General features: G+C 46.0%; 1 protein-coding gene across 2 annotated transcripts in view; it reads left to right on the forward strand.

Moving 5' to 3' along the window:
* The window catches only part of MIB1 (MIB E3 ubiquitin protein ligase 1), a 155,961-nt gene that overhangs the window by 87,211 nt on the left and 53,767 nt on the right, over window positions 1-14,983 (forward strand). For both annotated transcript variants that reach the window (XM_073631454.1, XM_073631453.1), the window contains exon 12: window positions 3,418-3,569. In XM_073631454.1, coding sequence (XP_073487555.1) covers window positions 3,418-3,569 — 152 coding nt within the window. The remainder of the gene's footprint in view (window positions 1-3,417; window positions 3,570-14,983) is intronic.

Here is a 14,983-nt window from a genome sequence, read left to right on the forward strand (position 1 = left end):
AAGGGAAGCCTTCTGATGGGGATGGAGAACCACGGGGTCCGATCCGGAAGGTTGGGACCCTGGCCTTCTGGCCTAGATTGGGGCGGATCTAGCTCCGGACAGTTATTTGGGAGAGAACGCTTACTCCTGCCTTGCAAGGGGAGGAGGGAGTGGCAAGTATTTCCCGAATGTAATTAGGAGGAGTGATGGGAGCGACGGCAGAGCCTGATGGTAAAGGGCTCTTTCCGGCTTCCTGATCTCCATATCCTTCCTGTCTGTGGTGGGGTCTGCTGTGGTCTGGGTTGGGGGGTCAGGGATGCTTCGAAAAGCCAGTGGTGAATGTGCCCCTGAAGTGGCAGTTCAGGGGTGCCGTATAGTCACGGTTTGAAAGCACTTGATTTTATGGCTCCATGGTCACTTCACCACAACACACGTTTTTCGCACCTGCCTCTTGGGCTGGGCCTTTTGGCCAGGACCAGGGGAAATTTTTATGCCTGGCCGGAGGGCTGGCCATTGTATTGCACAATGGCCACTTTCACTCTCCCCTCTCACTATCTTCCTCACTCTTTGCTTTACCCCTATTTGTCACTTTTTTGTCTTTTTTTTTTTTTTTTTTCTGGTTGTCTTGTATACACGTTTTGTCACTGTGTGGCGAGTAGGGTGTGGGTCCTCGGGCCTACTCTGAAAGTCTTGGGAGGGGGTGGACATAGGCCTTTTGGCTTGGTTCGCCCTCTCCTTGGAGGGGTCTCTCTTCGGGAGAGCCCCACTGTACTTGGGTTGGTCTGCTTCGGCAGTCCTTCCAGTTGTGGGGGTCCGCCTGGTTTCGGCCAGATGGACCCTTTGTCTGAGTACCTCAGTCCCTGTCTGGAGCCTAACGCCCCGGGGGATCAGGGTAAGGTCCTTCCCTAGTGGAGGACTCTGTACACCCGTTGCACGTTTTTGTGTTTCACTCTCTATGTGTGGGCACTTTTTTTTGGCACCGGGTGGAAGTTTTTGAGGTGTGTTTTGCACGCCACTGGCTTTTCGATAAAAAAAAAAAAAAAAAAAATCCCTGTATGTTGTGATTGTTAAGATGCCCATCTAATAGTTTTTTTACACTATCGATGCTCCCTGCTGATACTACTGTTTGTGGAAGAGAATTCCATATCCTTACTGCTCTGCCAGTAAAGAACACTTTAAGCAGTTTAAGGTTAAACGGCTTCTCTCTAATTGGAACACAAGACAGAAATTAAATCTTGACAGGGTTTTTATTACTTTCCCATTCTATGCAAAACAAAGTTATTTGTGGGCTTCAAATGCCTGTGTGAAATTCATTATTTGTAACGCTTGGAAATTGAAGCAGACCAATACTGTCCACATAAAGAGTAAGATATCTTAACCTACCTTATAGTAATGGTAAAAACGTCACCTGACTTCCGGTTTTACCTCAATTCTAGTAAATCATCCCTTGGCTCCACGCTGCTGTCAATCACAGCCAGTAAGCCTTTAAGGAGAGAGGGAGGGGGTGGGGCAGAGTTGCGACTGTGTGTGACTGGACACACAGAGCAGCGGCTTGGGAGTGAGCCAGCTTGGGTGCCCTCAGAGCAAGCTGCTTGCTCTGGGGGCAGGAGGGAGAGGGGCCAGGAGAACTGGCCCCCACGATGTCTTTCAGGATAACATGCCGGTTCGCCTCACTCTGACACACTGCATCTCCGATTGTGGTAAGGAGCCTCTGACAGGCTCTGCCAGTGCCCTTCAGATGCCAGTCAGTAATGCCTGTCAGTAGCTCCTCATCAGTGCTGCCTATCCAGTGCCGCCCATCAGTGCTGTATATCAGTGTAGCCTATCGGTGCCCATCAATTCAACATATCAGTGCCACCTAATCATTGCCACCTCATCAGTGCCCATTAGTGCAGCCTTATCCGTGCCCGTCCAGTGAAGGAGAAAACAAAATTTTATAACAGAAACAAAAAAAAAAACTTTTTTTTTTCAAAAATTTCGGTCTTTTCTAGTTTGTTTAGCAAAAAATAACCCCAGAGGTGATCAAATACCACCAAAATAAACCTCTATTTGTGGGAAGAAAATAATAAAAAATGTAGTTTGAGTACAGTGTTGTATGACCGCGCAATTGTCATTCAAAGCGCGACAGCGCTGAAAGCTGAAAATTGTCCTGGGCAGGAAGGGTGGAAAGTGCCCTGTATTGAAGTGCTTAACTAGGAGTCAGACATGAAGCTATATGAATGGTGGGGGAATATACATTTTTATATTAAAGTAATACTAAAGGCTGAGACTTTTTTGCATGGATATAATTCTTTTTAAATATAATGCACTATACTGGTAAACTTTTACATGAAATGTAATTGTAATACCTTATATCACCTCTAGTCTATCAGCCTCCAGCTTCTCTGGATTCAGATGCTGATCTTCCCTGCACAGAGCCCTTAAAGTGATTGTAAACGTTGGACAACAAGCATGTCTTTCTTACATGCTTTGTGCAATAGTTTTGCACAGAGAAGCCCAATTTTCCTTCTGGGGTCCCCCGCCAGTGTTTCTGGCTTATTCTGACTTCAGAGTGCCCCTATACAAGCCGCAAAGTATAGTACAGAGTGCCCCTATAGCAAGGTAAAAAAAAAACTTCTGCCTTTAGAATCACTTTAAATCACTTACTTCTCCTGCCCAGGACTACATGTCCCATGAGGCATTGCTCCTCTCACATTCACAAGTTCTCAGACACTTACTCATATGAATGGACTGTGTACTGAGCTGTATGTGTGCTGCACTGTGTATACTGACATGTAAGAATGGTGTACTGAGCTGTATGTGTGTTGCTCTGTATTTCCTGATATGTAAACAAATAATGCATTCTGTATGCAGGCCAACTAATCGGCTGATCAACTAATTGATTATGAAAATAGTTGACAACTTTTTCATAATCAATTATTATTGATTATGTCGATTAGCTGTTTCAGCCCTATGGTAAGTGATTATCTGCTGTTCTTATTGGATATTTAAGGATGTTGCCAAACGACCAAAATTTTCCATTAGGCAATCATCCTGTTTTGTATATGGCCAGTTCCAGTCCAGGTTCACACTTATGCAAATCTGATGCCTTTCATAATGTATAGATTTGCATGCCAAGTGAAAAAACATTGCTTCCTATGAAGGCTGTTCACTTACATGCCAGGTGATTCTGGTGCGGTTCAAAAAGAGGGTCCTGTGCATGTTTAGTGCGGAGTGGTATTATTGTAAGCTCTGTAGCCTGTGAGAATAACATCTGAAAAACACAAATCGCACTGCACTCGCCCTCCAAATCGCATGTAAAAGTTGCACCACATCAGTGTGAATTTTGAAAGTAGCAGATATTATTCATATATAATCTATGCTGTGTTTTTCCTGTATAATAGTTCTTGATTAAGATGTAATTAATCTGTAAGTAATTCAAATGTCTTTGGTTTGAAGGACTCTGAAGGTGATACTCCCCTCCATGATGCAATAAGCAAAAAACGAGATGATATCCTGGCTGTGTTGTTAGAGGCTGGAGCGGATGTTACCATTACCAATAACAATGGATTTAATGCCCTTCATCATGCTGCTCTAAGAGGAAATCCCAGGTAATGTCTTGATTGACCTTTTTTTATACGTAGTATGTTAAAGACTAGTACTGAACACTGACTGGTGGACCATACATGCATATGTTGATTTCAGTATGGCTGCCTGAGCTTACTGTAAAAGTCAACAGACGTAGACAGTGGCCCTGTGAACAGACCCCAGTTTTCAGCTTTTCAGTTTATTTAAATACAGAAGTTGCCTTTTTCCCTATGTATGGGAATTTCTATAATAGTGGACTCAATTAAACTATTTATAATATAGCTTGCAGTGAATAGTTAAAATATATATAAACCCAAGAGCATTATTTTTCTTATTTAGGCTTTTTTTCCCCTTTCGTCTTTCAGGACAGCCACCATGAGAGATAGTCTCCTCCTCTTCCTCTTAGGAAACACTGCGCCAGCCCATAAATTCTCACTTCCCCCTGCCAGACCTCAGTATTAGTGTTTCCTCCGGTGGGGAGACACTGTGCAAGGAACCAGGCTTTTCAGTCAGGGGACTGTGGCTGTTATTTGTTTTTTTTGAGCCTGTAATTGGGAGCAGGGGCTTCTTATGGGCATGGGGGGGACTTACCCCTCGATTCGGTGGCCACCACTTCCTTGCTGAGCGCAGCTTCAGGCTGTGGGGGTTCCCTATCGCGGTCACAGGGCTGCAGCAGGCTGGCGTCCGCCCTTCCTGTATACTTTACAGGCCGCTCTCTTTTTGGAACTAGGCGGGCCGGACGACGGGCGACGTCATTTCCGGCGGAAGGGCGGGGGCTTGCCTTTGACCCGCGGCTTCCGGTTCCGGGTCGCAGGGCTGATAGGGAAGCCAGGCACAGGCTGGAGACGAGTCTGGGACGCGCACAGGCAGCGTTGGACTCGGTAGTAGCAACCACCTGCAAGTCATGTCGGAAGCGGATGCTCAACCAACGGACACTACCTCCAGCCTTCCTAAGGTAAGAGTGCCTTGGGGAAAAGTACTCTTTACCTAGGATTGTCCCTCCATGTATGGTTCCTGTCATGGGGGGGCAGATACCCTGGGTGGTCAGGGGAGGGAGGCTCAGATCCCCATAGATGAAGGAGGGTCTAGTGCACTCCCAGGGTTGTATCCTTGTTTTTTTTTTTAGAAAAAAAAAAAAAGTGACAAAAATGTTTGTTTTTCCTTTCTTGTATTTCAGAAAGCTACAGAAAAATCTAAGTCTACCCATAGCTCTAAGAGGAGGTGTGCCTCTTGCAGGGACACATTAGGGGAGGCATGGACAAAGGTCTTGTGTAGGGAGTGCATAGACTCCCTTGTTAAGGAGAGGGACTCTGAACAGGAGTCAGGACTTGCAGCCTCAGTTAAAGAGCTCTCGTCCACCTTTTCTTCATTTAAAGCCTTATTTGAAAGGTTTCAACCTCCCATTAGTCCAGCTCCCCAGGATACAACCCCGCCTCAGGCGCAGGTCTCTGCTCCTGCCCAACCTGCAACTTCAGTTAGGGCAGAGGAAGCTCCAGGGCCTTCCGGAGTGGAACTAAGACAGCCAGATAGTTCCTCCTCCGATTCCCAGGATGGTTCAGAGGGGGAGGACCAGGACGGGGAGTCCAGGAGATCCTCCAGATATAAATTATCCCTAGAGGAGGTAGAGGACCTCTTAGGGGCTATTTATACAACCCTCGGTATTCAGGAGGACAGGAAACCCCTGACCCTTCATGACCAGATGTACAGAGGCTTGGGGGAACAAAAGAGAAAGGTTTTTCCAGTTCATGAAGTACTGGTTGAAACTATCAAAAAGGAGTGGCAGGATCCCGAAAGGAAATCCTTTTTTTCTAGATCCTTAAAGAGGAGATTTCCGTTTTCGGATGATCCTACATCTATCTGGAATAAAAATCCCAAGTTAGATGCTGCTTTCTCCCAGGTTTCCAGACACACTGACCTGGCTTTTGAGGACATGGGGGCCCTGGTGGATGTCATGGATAAGAGAATAGACTCTCTCCTTAAAAAGACGTGGGATTCAACAATTGGTAACTTGAAACCTGAGTTGGCCGTCACAGTAGTGGCTCGCAATCTGGAGCACTGGCTCTCTAAGATTCAAGAGCATATTGAGGCTGGAACGGCAAAAGAAACCATTCTGTCTTCCTTCCCTTCGATTCTGCGGGGTATCGCCTACATAGCTAATGCCTCGGCAGAGTCAGTACGTATGACGGCCAGATCAGCGGCTCTGGCCAATTCGGCCAGGAGAGCCCTCTGGCTAAAAACCTGGCCGGGCGATAGCGCCTCTAAAGTCAAATTGTGCGGCATACCGTTAACGGGAGACCTTCTCTTCGGCCCAGGCTTAGAGACTGTCTTAGACCGCACAGCAGACAGGAAGAAATCCTTCCCGGTTAAGCGGAAAACCCCTGCACCTACAAAGAAGGGGTTTCGTCCGCAAAAGCGTAAAGAGACTCCAAAGCCGGAAGGGCAAAGGAAGTTCTGGGGTCAGAAAGGCAAGGGCAGAGGAGGGGCGATTTTTCGCCCTCCTGAACAGCCCCGTAAAAGTCAATGACTCCCCAACCATGGTGGGGGGAAGATTGGGGGCCTTCCTCCCACAGTGGGAGGCAATATCCCCCAATCGCTTTATCCTAGGGATTATAAGAAGGGGGTACCATATCGATTTCACGAATCTTCCTCCTCGGAGATTTTTGGTCACGCACCTACCCAGGTGTACGGCAAAAGCCGAGGCTCTGTTGGAAGCATTAAGAGATCTGGTAGATCAGAATGTGGTTCTAAAAGTTCCAAAAGCCGAGGAGGGAGAGGGGTTTTATTCACACATCTTTGTAGTGAAGAAACCCACAGGGAAATTCAGACTGATTCTGAATCTAAAGCCCCTGAACAAGTCAGTGACATACAGGGGATTCCGTATGGAAACAATTTTCACGGTGAGAACACTGTTGCCCCGCAACTGCTTTATGGTATCCCTGGACCTAAAGGACGCGTATCTACACGTTCCCATAGCAGAAGCCTCACAGAGGTTTCTCCGGCTAGCGGTAGATCTAGGTGGAACATCGGTACATCTACAGTTTCAGGCGCTGCCTTTCGGGCTATCCTCCTCGCCCCGCATCTTCACCAAGGTCTTGGCGGAGGTGATGGCCTTTCTTCGGCTCCAGGGAATATCAGTGATAGCATACCTGGACGACCTGCTCCTGTTTGCAGCGTGTCCACTGCAGTTAGTCAGGGATCTAGAGCTTACAAGAAGAGTTCTTACAGGTCTAGGGTGGCTAATGAACTTGGAGAAATCCAGTTTGATTCCCTCCCAGCGCATTACCTACTTGGGCTACCAGTTGGACTCAACACTTCTGAGAGTGTTTCTTCCAAGAGAAAAAATACTAAAGCTGGACAGGGCAGTGGCTGGTCTCCAGTGCAGCAGTCGGGTCTCTATAAGAGTTCTGATGTCGGCCCTGGGTCTTTTGACCGCGACCCTCCCAGCAGTGCAATGGGCAGGTCTGCACTTTCGTCCCTTACAGTCCTTTGTCCTAAGGGTGTGGGATCACAGCCAGAGAAGTCTGGATGCCTTGGTTCAGGTCCCATCCCAAGTAAAGAGATCCCTCTGGTGGTGGAGGAGGGTCTCAAACTTGTCGCAGGGTCGTCTGTGGTTCATCCCAGTCTCTCAGGTGGTAACCACAGACGCAAGCGGCAGAGGTTGGGGGGCGCACCTGGGTTCCCTTGTAGCACAGGACACCTGGGAGGGAAACGAACTCAGAAGGTCGTCCAATTGGAAGGAGCTGAAGGCAATCGGGCTAGCACTCAGGTTCTTCAAAAAGGAGCTACAGGGCCACCATGTACAGGTGCAGTCGGACAACTCGTCCGCCGTAGCTTATGTGAACAAGCAGGGAGGCACAAAGAGCGGAGTACTGCTGGCATTGGCATCAGACATTCTGAGCTGGGCCGAGACTCACACTCTCTCACTCTCAGCAGTCTACCTGAGAGGAGAAAAGAATGTGATAGCAGACTTTCTCAGCCGAACCAGGCTGAGAGAGGGCGACTGGATCCTCAACCAGGAGGTTTTCAATCTCATCTCAGAGAAGTGGGGTCCTCCAGAGGTAGATCTGTTCGCGTCAGGAAGCGGCGCGAAAACCCCTTGTTTTTTCTCCCTAAACAGAGGGGAGGGAGCACGAGGGGTCGACGCATTGATCCAGGACTGGCATTTCAGAATCTGCTATGCCTTCCCGCCCCCAGCGTTATTACCAGCAGTTCTCAGGAAGTTTCAGATGGAAAACACGTCCCTGATTCTGGTAGCACCACATTGGCCAAAGAGGGCTTGGTTCTCAGTACTCAAGCAGCTAGCGGTCGAACCTCCCTTATTCCTGCCACCTCGAGAGGATCTCCTCTCACAGGGCCCAGTCCTCTGTCCACAGGTTCACCAATGGCAGTTAGCGGCCTGGCTACTGAGGAGGGTATGCTGAGAGCTAGGGGATTTTCTGAGAAATTAATCTCCACCCTCCTCAATAGCAGGAAGAAGGAAACACGCCAGATATATAAAAAAATCTGGGTACGTTTCAATAAATGGTGTGCAGAAGGCTCCCTTGCGGTACATAGTCCCACAGCTGTGTTGGAATTCCTTCAGTGCGGGGCAGACAAGGGTTTATCCATAAGTACCCTTAAAGGTCAGGTGTCAGCACTTAGTACTTATTTAGAGAAACATCTGGCCACCAACCCCTGGGTGGTCAGATTCTTTAAGGCTCTGTCTAGACAAAGACCGGTTCAAGGTCCTCCCTTTCCCAAGTGGGACCTATCGTTAGTTTTGCAGGGCCTGACGGGAATCCCCTTTGAACCTTTAGAGGAATGTCTACTAAAGGATCTTACGCTAAAAACAGTTTTTTTGGTAGCAGTGACAACTGCCAGGAGAGTCAGCGAGATTGAGGCCTTATCTGTTAGACCTCCTTTTTGCGCTATTTTTCCAGATCGGATCATCTTTAAGACCGATCCAGCATTTTTACCTAAGGTTGCTTCTGGTTTCCACAGAAGTCAGGAGGTAGTTTTACCCTCATTTTGTCCCAACCCCTCGGGGGAAAGGGAATTAAAATTTCATTCTTTGGATGTAAGGAGATGTATCCTTAGATACCTAGAGCTGACCAAGATGTTTAGAAAGTCAGACTCTTTATTTGTTTTGTTTTCTGGGGCCAGAAAAGGATGCAAAGCGTCTCGACGCACTATTGCCAGATGGCTCAGAGTAGCCATTGGCCAGGCCTATACATTGGCAGGGAAAGAAATCCCAATGGGTATAAGAGCACACTCTACTAGAGCTATGGCAGCTTCGCAGGCAGAAAGGGCTGGAGCAACGCCAGAGCAAATATGCAGGGCTGCAACATGGTCCAGCTACTCCACTTTTGTAAAGCACTACAGAGTGGACCTGGTGTCGGCTAGTGAGCAAGCCTTTGGGCGAAAGGTATTGCAAGCGGTAGTCCCACCCTAAACTGGTAAGTGCTCGTTTATCCTCTCATGGTGGCTGTCCTGAAAGACGAAAGGGGAAAATTAGAGTTACGTACCGGTAACGTCTTTTCCAGTAGTCTTTCAGGACAGCCCTAGTTACCCACCCGAAATTTTTGGGGGGGTCTTACAAAAGACCAGAACGCAGCATGATAATGATATGGAATAGTATGTTATTAATGTGTTCTTGTGTCTCCCCAGCTGACCGGAGGTAATCTCGGAATATACTGAGGTCTGGCAGGGGGAAGTGAGAATTTATGGGCTGGCGCAGTGTTTCCTAAGAGGAAGAGGAGGAGACTATCTCTCATGGTGGCTGTCCTGAAAGACTACTGGAAAAGACGTTACCGGTACGTAACTCTAATTTTTTCATCTGGTGATCCTCTCGGGAACACACTTCCTGTTCTAGGGTGACAACATTCACTCATATTGTATCTGAGGAGGAGCAGCGTTGTCACTCTAGGAAAGGAAATGCCAGGTCTAGAGAACTCCTCCTTCTCATTTCCATAATTTAGGGGAAGGTGTTCTGTAGTCCACCGATGAGCGCTGGGCACCCTGCCAGTAGTGACAACACAACAAGATTTCACAGGCAGAGAGAACAAGGATGTGATGAACTCAAATGATTTCTTACAAGATCAACAATTTTTTGTAACCACTTCAGCCTTGGAAGGTTCACCCCCTTCATGACCAGGCCATTTTTGCAATACAGCACTGCGTTATTTTAACTGACAATTGTGCTGTCATGCGAAGCTGTACACAAATAAAATTCATGTCCTTTTTTTTTTTTCCCACAAATAGAGCTTTCTTTTGGTGCTATTTGATCTCTTCTGCGTTTTTTTTGGGGCGCTATAAACAAAAAGTGGCCGACAATTTTGAAAAGAAAACAATATTTTCTACTTTATGCTATAAAACACATCCAATAAAAAATGTAAAAAAAAAATCAAATTTCTTCATCAGTTTAAGCCAATATGTATTCTGCTACATATTTTTGGTAAACAAAAAACCCATTAAGCATATATAGATTGGTTTGCGCAAAAGTTATAACATCTACAAATTCTGAGATATTTTTATGGAATTTTTATTTATTTAAATATTTTTTTACTAGCATGGATGGCGATCAGCGATTTTTAGCAGGACCGAGACATTGCGGCAGACAAATCGGACACCTAACTGACACTTTTTGGGGACCAGTGACACTAATACAGTGATCAGTGCTAAATAATATGCACTGTTACTGTACTAATGACACTGGCAGGGAAGGGGTTAACATCACGGTCGACGGACCCGCTGATTAGCTCCCACTGTGTCCAATCACAGCGGGAGCAGGTCGCCGGCAGCACACGCACGCCCCAGACCTACTGCACGAAATCACGTACCTGTACCTGAATTCGCGCAGGAGGGCCGCCCTGCTGCAGGAAATATGCGGCAGGCTGTCCAGAATCGGTTAGACCCCTTTCACACTGGGGCGGTTTGCAGCCGTTATTGCGCTAACAATACCGCCTGCAAACCGCCCCAAAACAGCCTCCGCTGTTTGTTCAGTGTGAAAGCCCGAGGGCTTTCACACTGAAGCGGTGCACTGGCAGGAGAAGAAAAAATCTCCTGCAAGCCGCACCTAAGGAGCGGTGTATTCACCGCTCCTAAACCGCTCCTGCCCATTGAAATCAATGGGACAGCGCGGCAATACCGCGGCTATAGCCGCGCTACATGAGTGGTTTTAACCCTTTTTCGGCCCCCAGCTGGGGGTTAAAACCGCACCGCTAGCGGCCGAATACCGCGGTAAAACAGCGCAAAAAATAGCGCTGTTTTCCCACCGACGCCCCCTACCGCCCCAGTGTGAAAGCAGCCTTAAGGAGACAAAACATGAGAAAATGTACCTCTTCTGTAGAGGTGTACTGATATTTTTCTATTACAATTTTACCCCAAACTGCTTTTTAAAGTTTCGAATGGGCTTGCTGGGTACACAGGGAATTGCAAACATTTTTCTTAAAGGCAATTTGGCATCTTAGGTTGTTTAATTTAACCTGCCTGTTTAGATCCCTGGTACCTAAACTTGTTGGTATATTTTTATTTATTGTGGCCAGTTTGCCATGTTTTGTTGTTACGCTGTTTCTCCTAACAAGTAGCCTGTGTTGTTATGATGTCTCTAAAGTTGCTAAATTGGATTGAAATTGAGTATTTAAGATCATTTATCATTTAAAGTGAGCTTGTTATGTCCACCAATGTGTGAAAATGGCCATAAAGGTCTATCTTTAGACCAGGAAATGCATGCATTAGTCATACACTATATAGATTGGAGAGCCACTTTTAGTGGTAAGGGTACTGAAATTATTCCATGAATTGTGGCATCCATTATGTAAACGAGTATATAACACTAACACATTCTCCTTTCTTTAGGAAGGATATTTATTTATTTATTTACACGTTTGTCATGTTTACCATCGAAAGTCATTATTTAGAAACTACACAGGGACCTTATCTCTTTATGCTTCCCTGATAAAAGATCCCTTGGTCCTGAAACTGTTGGGTTTTCACAAAACAAAAACATTCTGATTATATGCTGTAAGCCTGTCTTTATATCAGGGGAGATCCAGGCTCTATTATAGAGCTTTAACTACATCCCTAGAATCATGGGCATAGCTCCACCTCAGAAACTTTCTAAAAATCTGTATCTGAACATAACTTTATTAAAGCGGGAGTCCGGCGAAAATTTTTTTTTTTTTTTTTTTAGATGTCAGCAGCTGCAAATACTGCAGCTGCTGACTTTAAAAATAAGGTCACTCACCTGTCCCGGGGTCCAGCGATGTCGGCACCCGAGACCAAACCGTCCCTCGATCCTCGGGTGCTGCCGCCGCCATTCTCAGTGAGGGAATCAGGAAGTGAAGCGTTGCGACTTCACTTCCCGATTCCTTACTGCGCATGCGCGAGTTGCGCTGCGCGTTCTCAATGGTCCCCGCTATCTCCTGGGACCTGTGTCTTTCCCAGGAGACAGCGGGGGAGTGCGGGAGGGGGCGTAAATCCCGCAGGAATCTATTCCCGGAAGTGGGTGCAGATACCTGTCTTAGACAGGTATCTGCACCCCCCTCCCCCCTGAAAGGTGCCAATTGTGACACCGGAGAGGGGGAGGAATCCGATGAGCTGAAGTTCCATTTTTGGGTGGAACTCCGCTTTAACCCACCACCCACTTTAAGGTTGTCTGTAAAGAGCAGACCCCCAGGACACACTCTCTTACATCTATAAGCTTCCATTTGCCCTTGCAGAAGAATTTGTTCTCTCCCATATGTACAGAAATGGGATATCAACTATAAGATATGTTTACCATTGTATGACCCAAGAGGACAATTTACTTTACACACAAGTCTTCTATACCAATAGGTTCCTAATATAAGTTTATAAACTTCTGACCTGGTGGTACCATGTACTAATCCTCCTCCACAAAATCTACAAACTAACCACCCCAAATGTCGGAAGTGATTCACAGAGCCTGGCAGACTCTTCTACTGTTTCAGAAGTAGTGCCGTGATCCACCCCTTCTAGGAAAAAGTAAAAAAAATTATCCTTCTTCTCACCTCAGTTGTTCTGGAAAATGACCCAGCTGGATATCCCTTACAGCTAAATAATACACTGATAGAAAAGTACACATCATCTCTTATGACTCATGTACTCCACGCAGCCAGGTCATGCAACCCCATCTTGAGGGAACTAAAGCTTAGTACACACTGCTAGTTTTTTTTTTTTTTTTTGTTCAACCTAGCGGGCTGAACAAAAATAAACTGACAGTTCAGGGCAGAGCCGCTGTCCTAATGCCGCGTACACACGGTCGGACTTTTCGTCTACAAAAGTCCAACGGACGCTGACGGACTAAAGCTGGCTGGTAATCCGATCGTGTGTGGGCTTCTCCGGACTTTCAACGGACTTTTTCAGCCTCAAATCCAACGGACTTTAGATTTGAAACATGCTTCAAATCTTTCCGACGGACTCGAGTCCGGTCGAAAAATCCGCTCCTCTGTATGCTAGTCTGACGGACAAAAACCCACGCTAGGGCAGCTATTGGCTACTGGCTGTCAACTTCCTTATTTTAGTCCGGTGTACGTCATCACGTAAGAATTCGACGGACTTTTGTGTGATCGTGTGTAGGCAAGTCTGTTCGTTAGAAAGTCCGCCGCAAGTCCGTCGAAAGTCCGTCAAAAGTCTGTCGGACAGGCTGTCGGACTTTTGTAGCTGAAAAGTCCGACCGTGTGTACGCCCCATAACAATCCAGTGTTAGTACAGCAATCTCCCCTGTGTTCTGTTGTGTTCTGACAAGGGGACGGCTTCCCGCCAGAACACTCTGGTCTGCGCTCTCAGCCATTGGCTGATCGGGAGCCAGTCGGCAGACCTTTTTTGGTTATGCCCCTTCGACAAAGGGCTGTCCCCTTCAGAACAGAATAAAACAGCAGGGGAGGTCACTGTACTAACATTGGATTGTTAGTACAGTGACTGACCGGAGCTGTCAGTTTTTTGCCATTTAACCTGCTGGGTTAAATGAAAAAAACGAATGGTGTGTATTAGGCTTTAGGAATACCATACAACTGTCTCGCTATTCTCATCAAAAATGCCTTTTTAGGCATTGAATTTTAAATACTACTGATTACAATCTGTGCAATCTCCTTCATGTATTGTGAAGGCCTAACTAAACAGTCCATTCTTTTTGGGTCTAATCAGGCAGGTCTTCATACTACACTAATTACAGTCATTGTACAACCCCAATTCCAAAAGTTTTGGGGCGCTCTGTAAAATCTACATAAAAACAGAATGCTATGATTTTCATATCTCATCAACACATATTTTATTCACAATAGAATACAACAAATGTTTAAACTGAGAAAATGTACCCTTTTTAGAAAAAAAATAAGGCGATTTTGAAATTGATGGCAGCAACATGTCACAAAAAGTTTGGGGCAGGGCCATGTTTACTACAGTGCATTATCCCCTCTTCTTTTAACAACACTCTGTAAAAGTCTGGGAGACCAGTTGCTGGAGTTTTGGGAGTGGAATGTTGTCCCATTCATCCATGATATAGGATTCTAACTGCTCAACAGTCCTGGGTCTTCTTTGTCATATGTTTTTTTTGTTTCAAGATGCACCAAATATTTGCAGTTGGTGAAAGGTCTGGACTGCAGGCAGGCCAATTAAGCACCTGGGCTCTTGAAGCCATGCTGTTGTCATAGATGCAGTAAACGGTTTAGCAGTGTCCTGCTGGTAGCGGTATTAAACCCAAAAGCAAACCTTTTATTATATTGCAGCTTACCCATTCTTAGATGTGATGGCTGTACTAGTTTCCCATTTTAGGCTTTCTTTCTTTCTTCTATTTTGTCTTGTCATCCAGCCAACAAGTCTGTTGTTTTTCAAAAGCACAAGCTCTCCAGCAGAATGTATCAGTTTACATGGATGAGACAAACCACTCAACACAGACAAAAGCTGATCATTGTAAGCACCCCTTATTTATTCATGCAAAACCTGTATGCCAAAAGAAAAAGATTTTTCTTTCTTTTAACTGATTATAAAGTGTGAGCTGGAGTTTGACTTCAGTTTGTTAAGCTGCAGTGTAATACATTACTGTTTTTTGGTTTAATTCCGCTTGAAATATGCAAGGCATTATTCCCTGAAAAAAACATTGTCTGGATGGAAACATGGTGCTCGAAAACCTGCACATATCTTTCAGCATTGATAGTGCCCTTTCAAGCTGCCCATTCCATATGTATTCCTCTGTAGTCCGGCAGATGCAGCACCCATGGATGCCAACAAGGATGTTACATTTTGATTAATCTGCCCCTAGAACAATTTTCCACTTTGCAACAGACCAATTTAAATGAATAGAGAAGACCAGGTGTTTTTGGATCATGTTCAGACATGGCTTCTTCTTTGCATGATAGAGCTCTAACTTGCATTTTTAGATGGCAAGCCCATGCAAAGATGTTCGTCACAGAATCATGCCTGTTTTTAATGTGGTGCCGTC

The sequence above is a fragment of the Aquarana catesbeiana genome, linkage group LG05, assembly GCF_042186555.1.
Source record: "Aquarana catesbeiana isolate 2022-GZ linkage group LG05, ASM4218655v1, whole genome shotgun sequence".
Taxonomy (NCBI): Eukaryota; Metazoa; Chordata; class Amphibia; order Anura; family Ranidae; genus Aquarana; species Aquarana catesbeiana.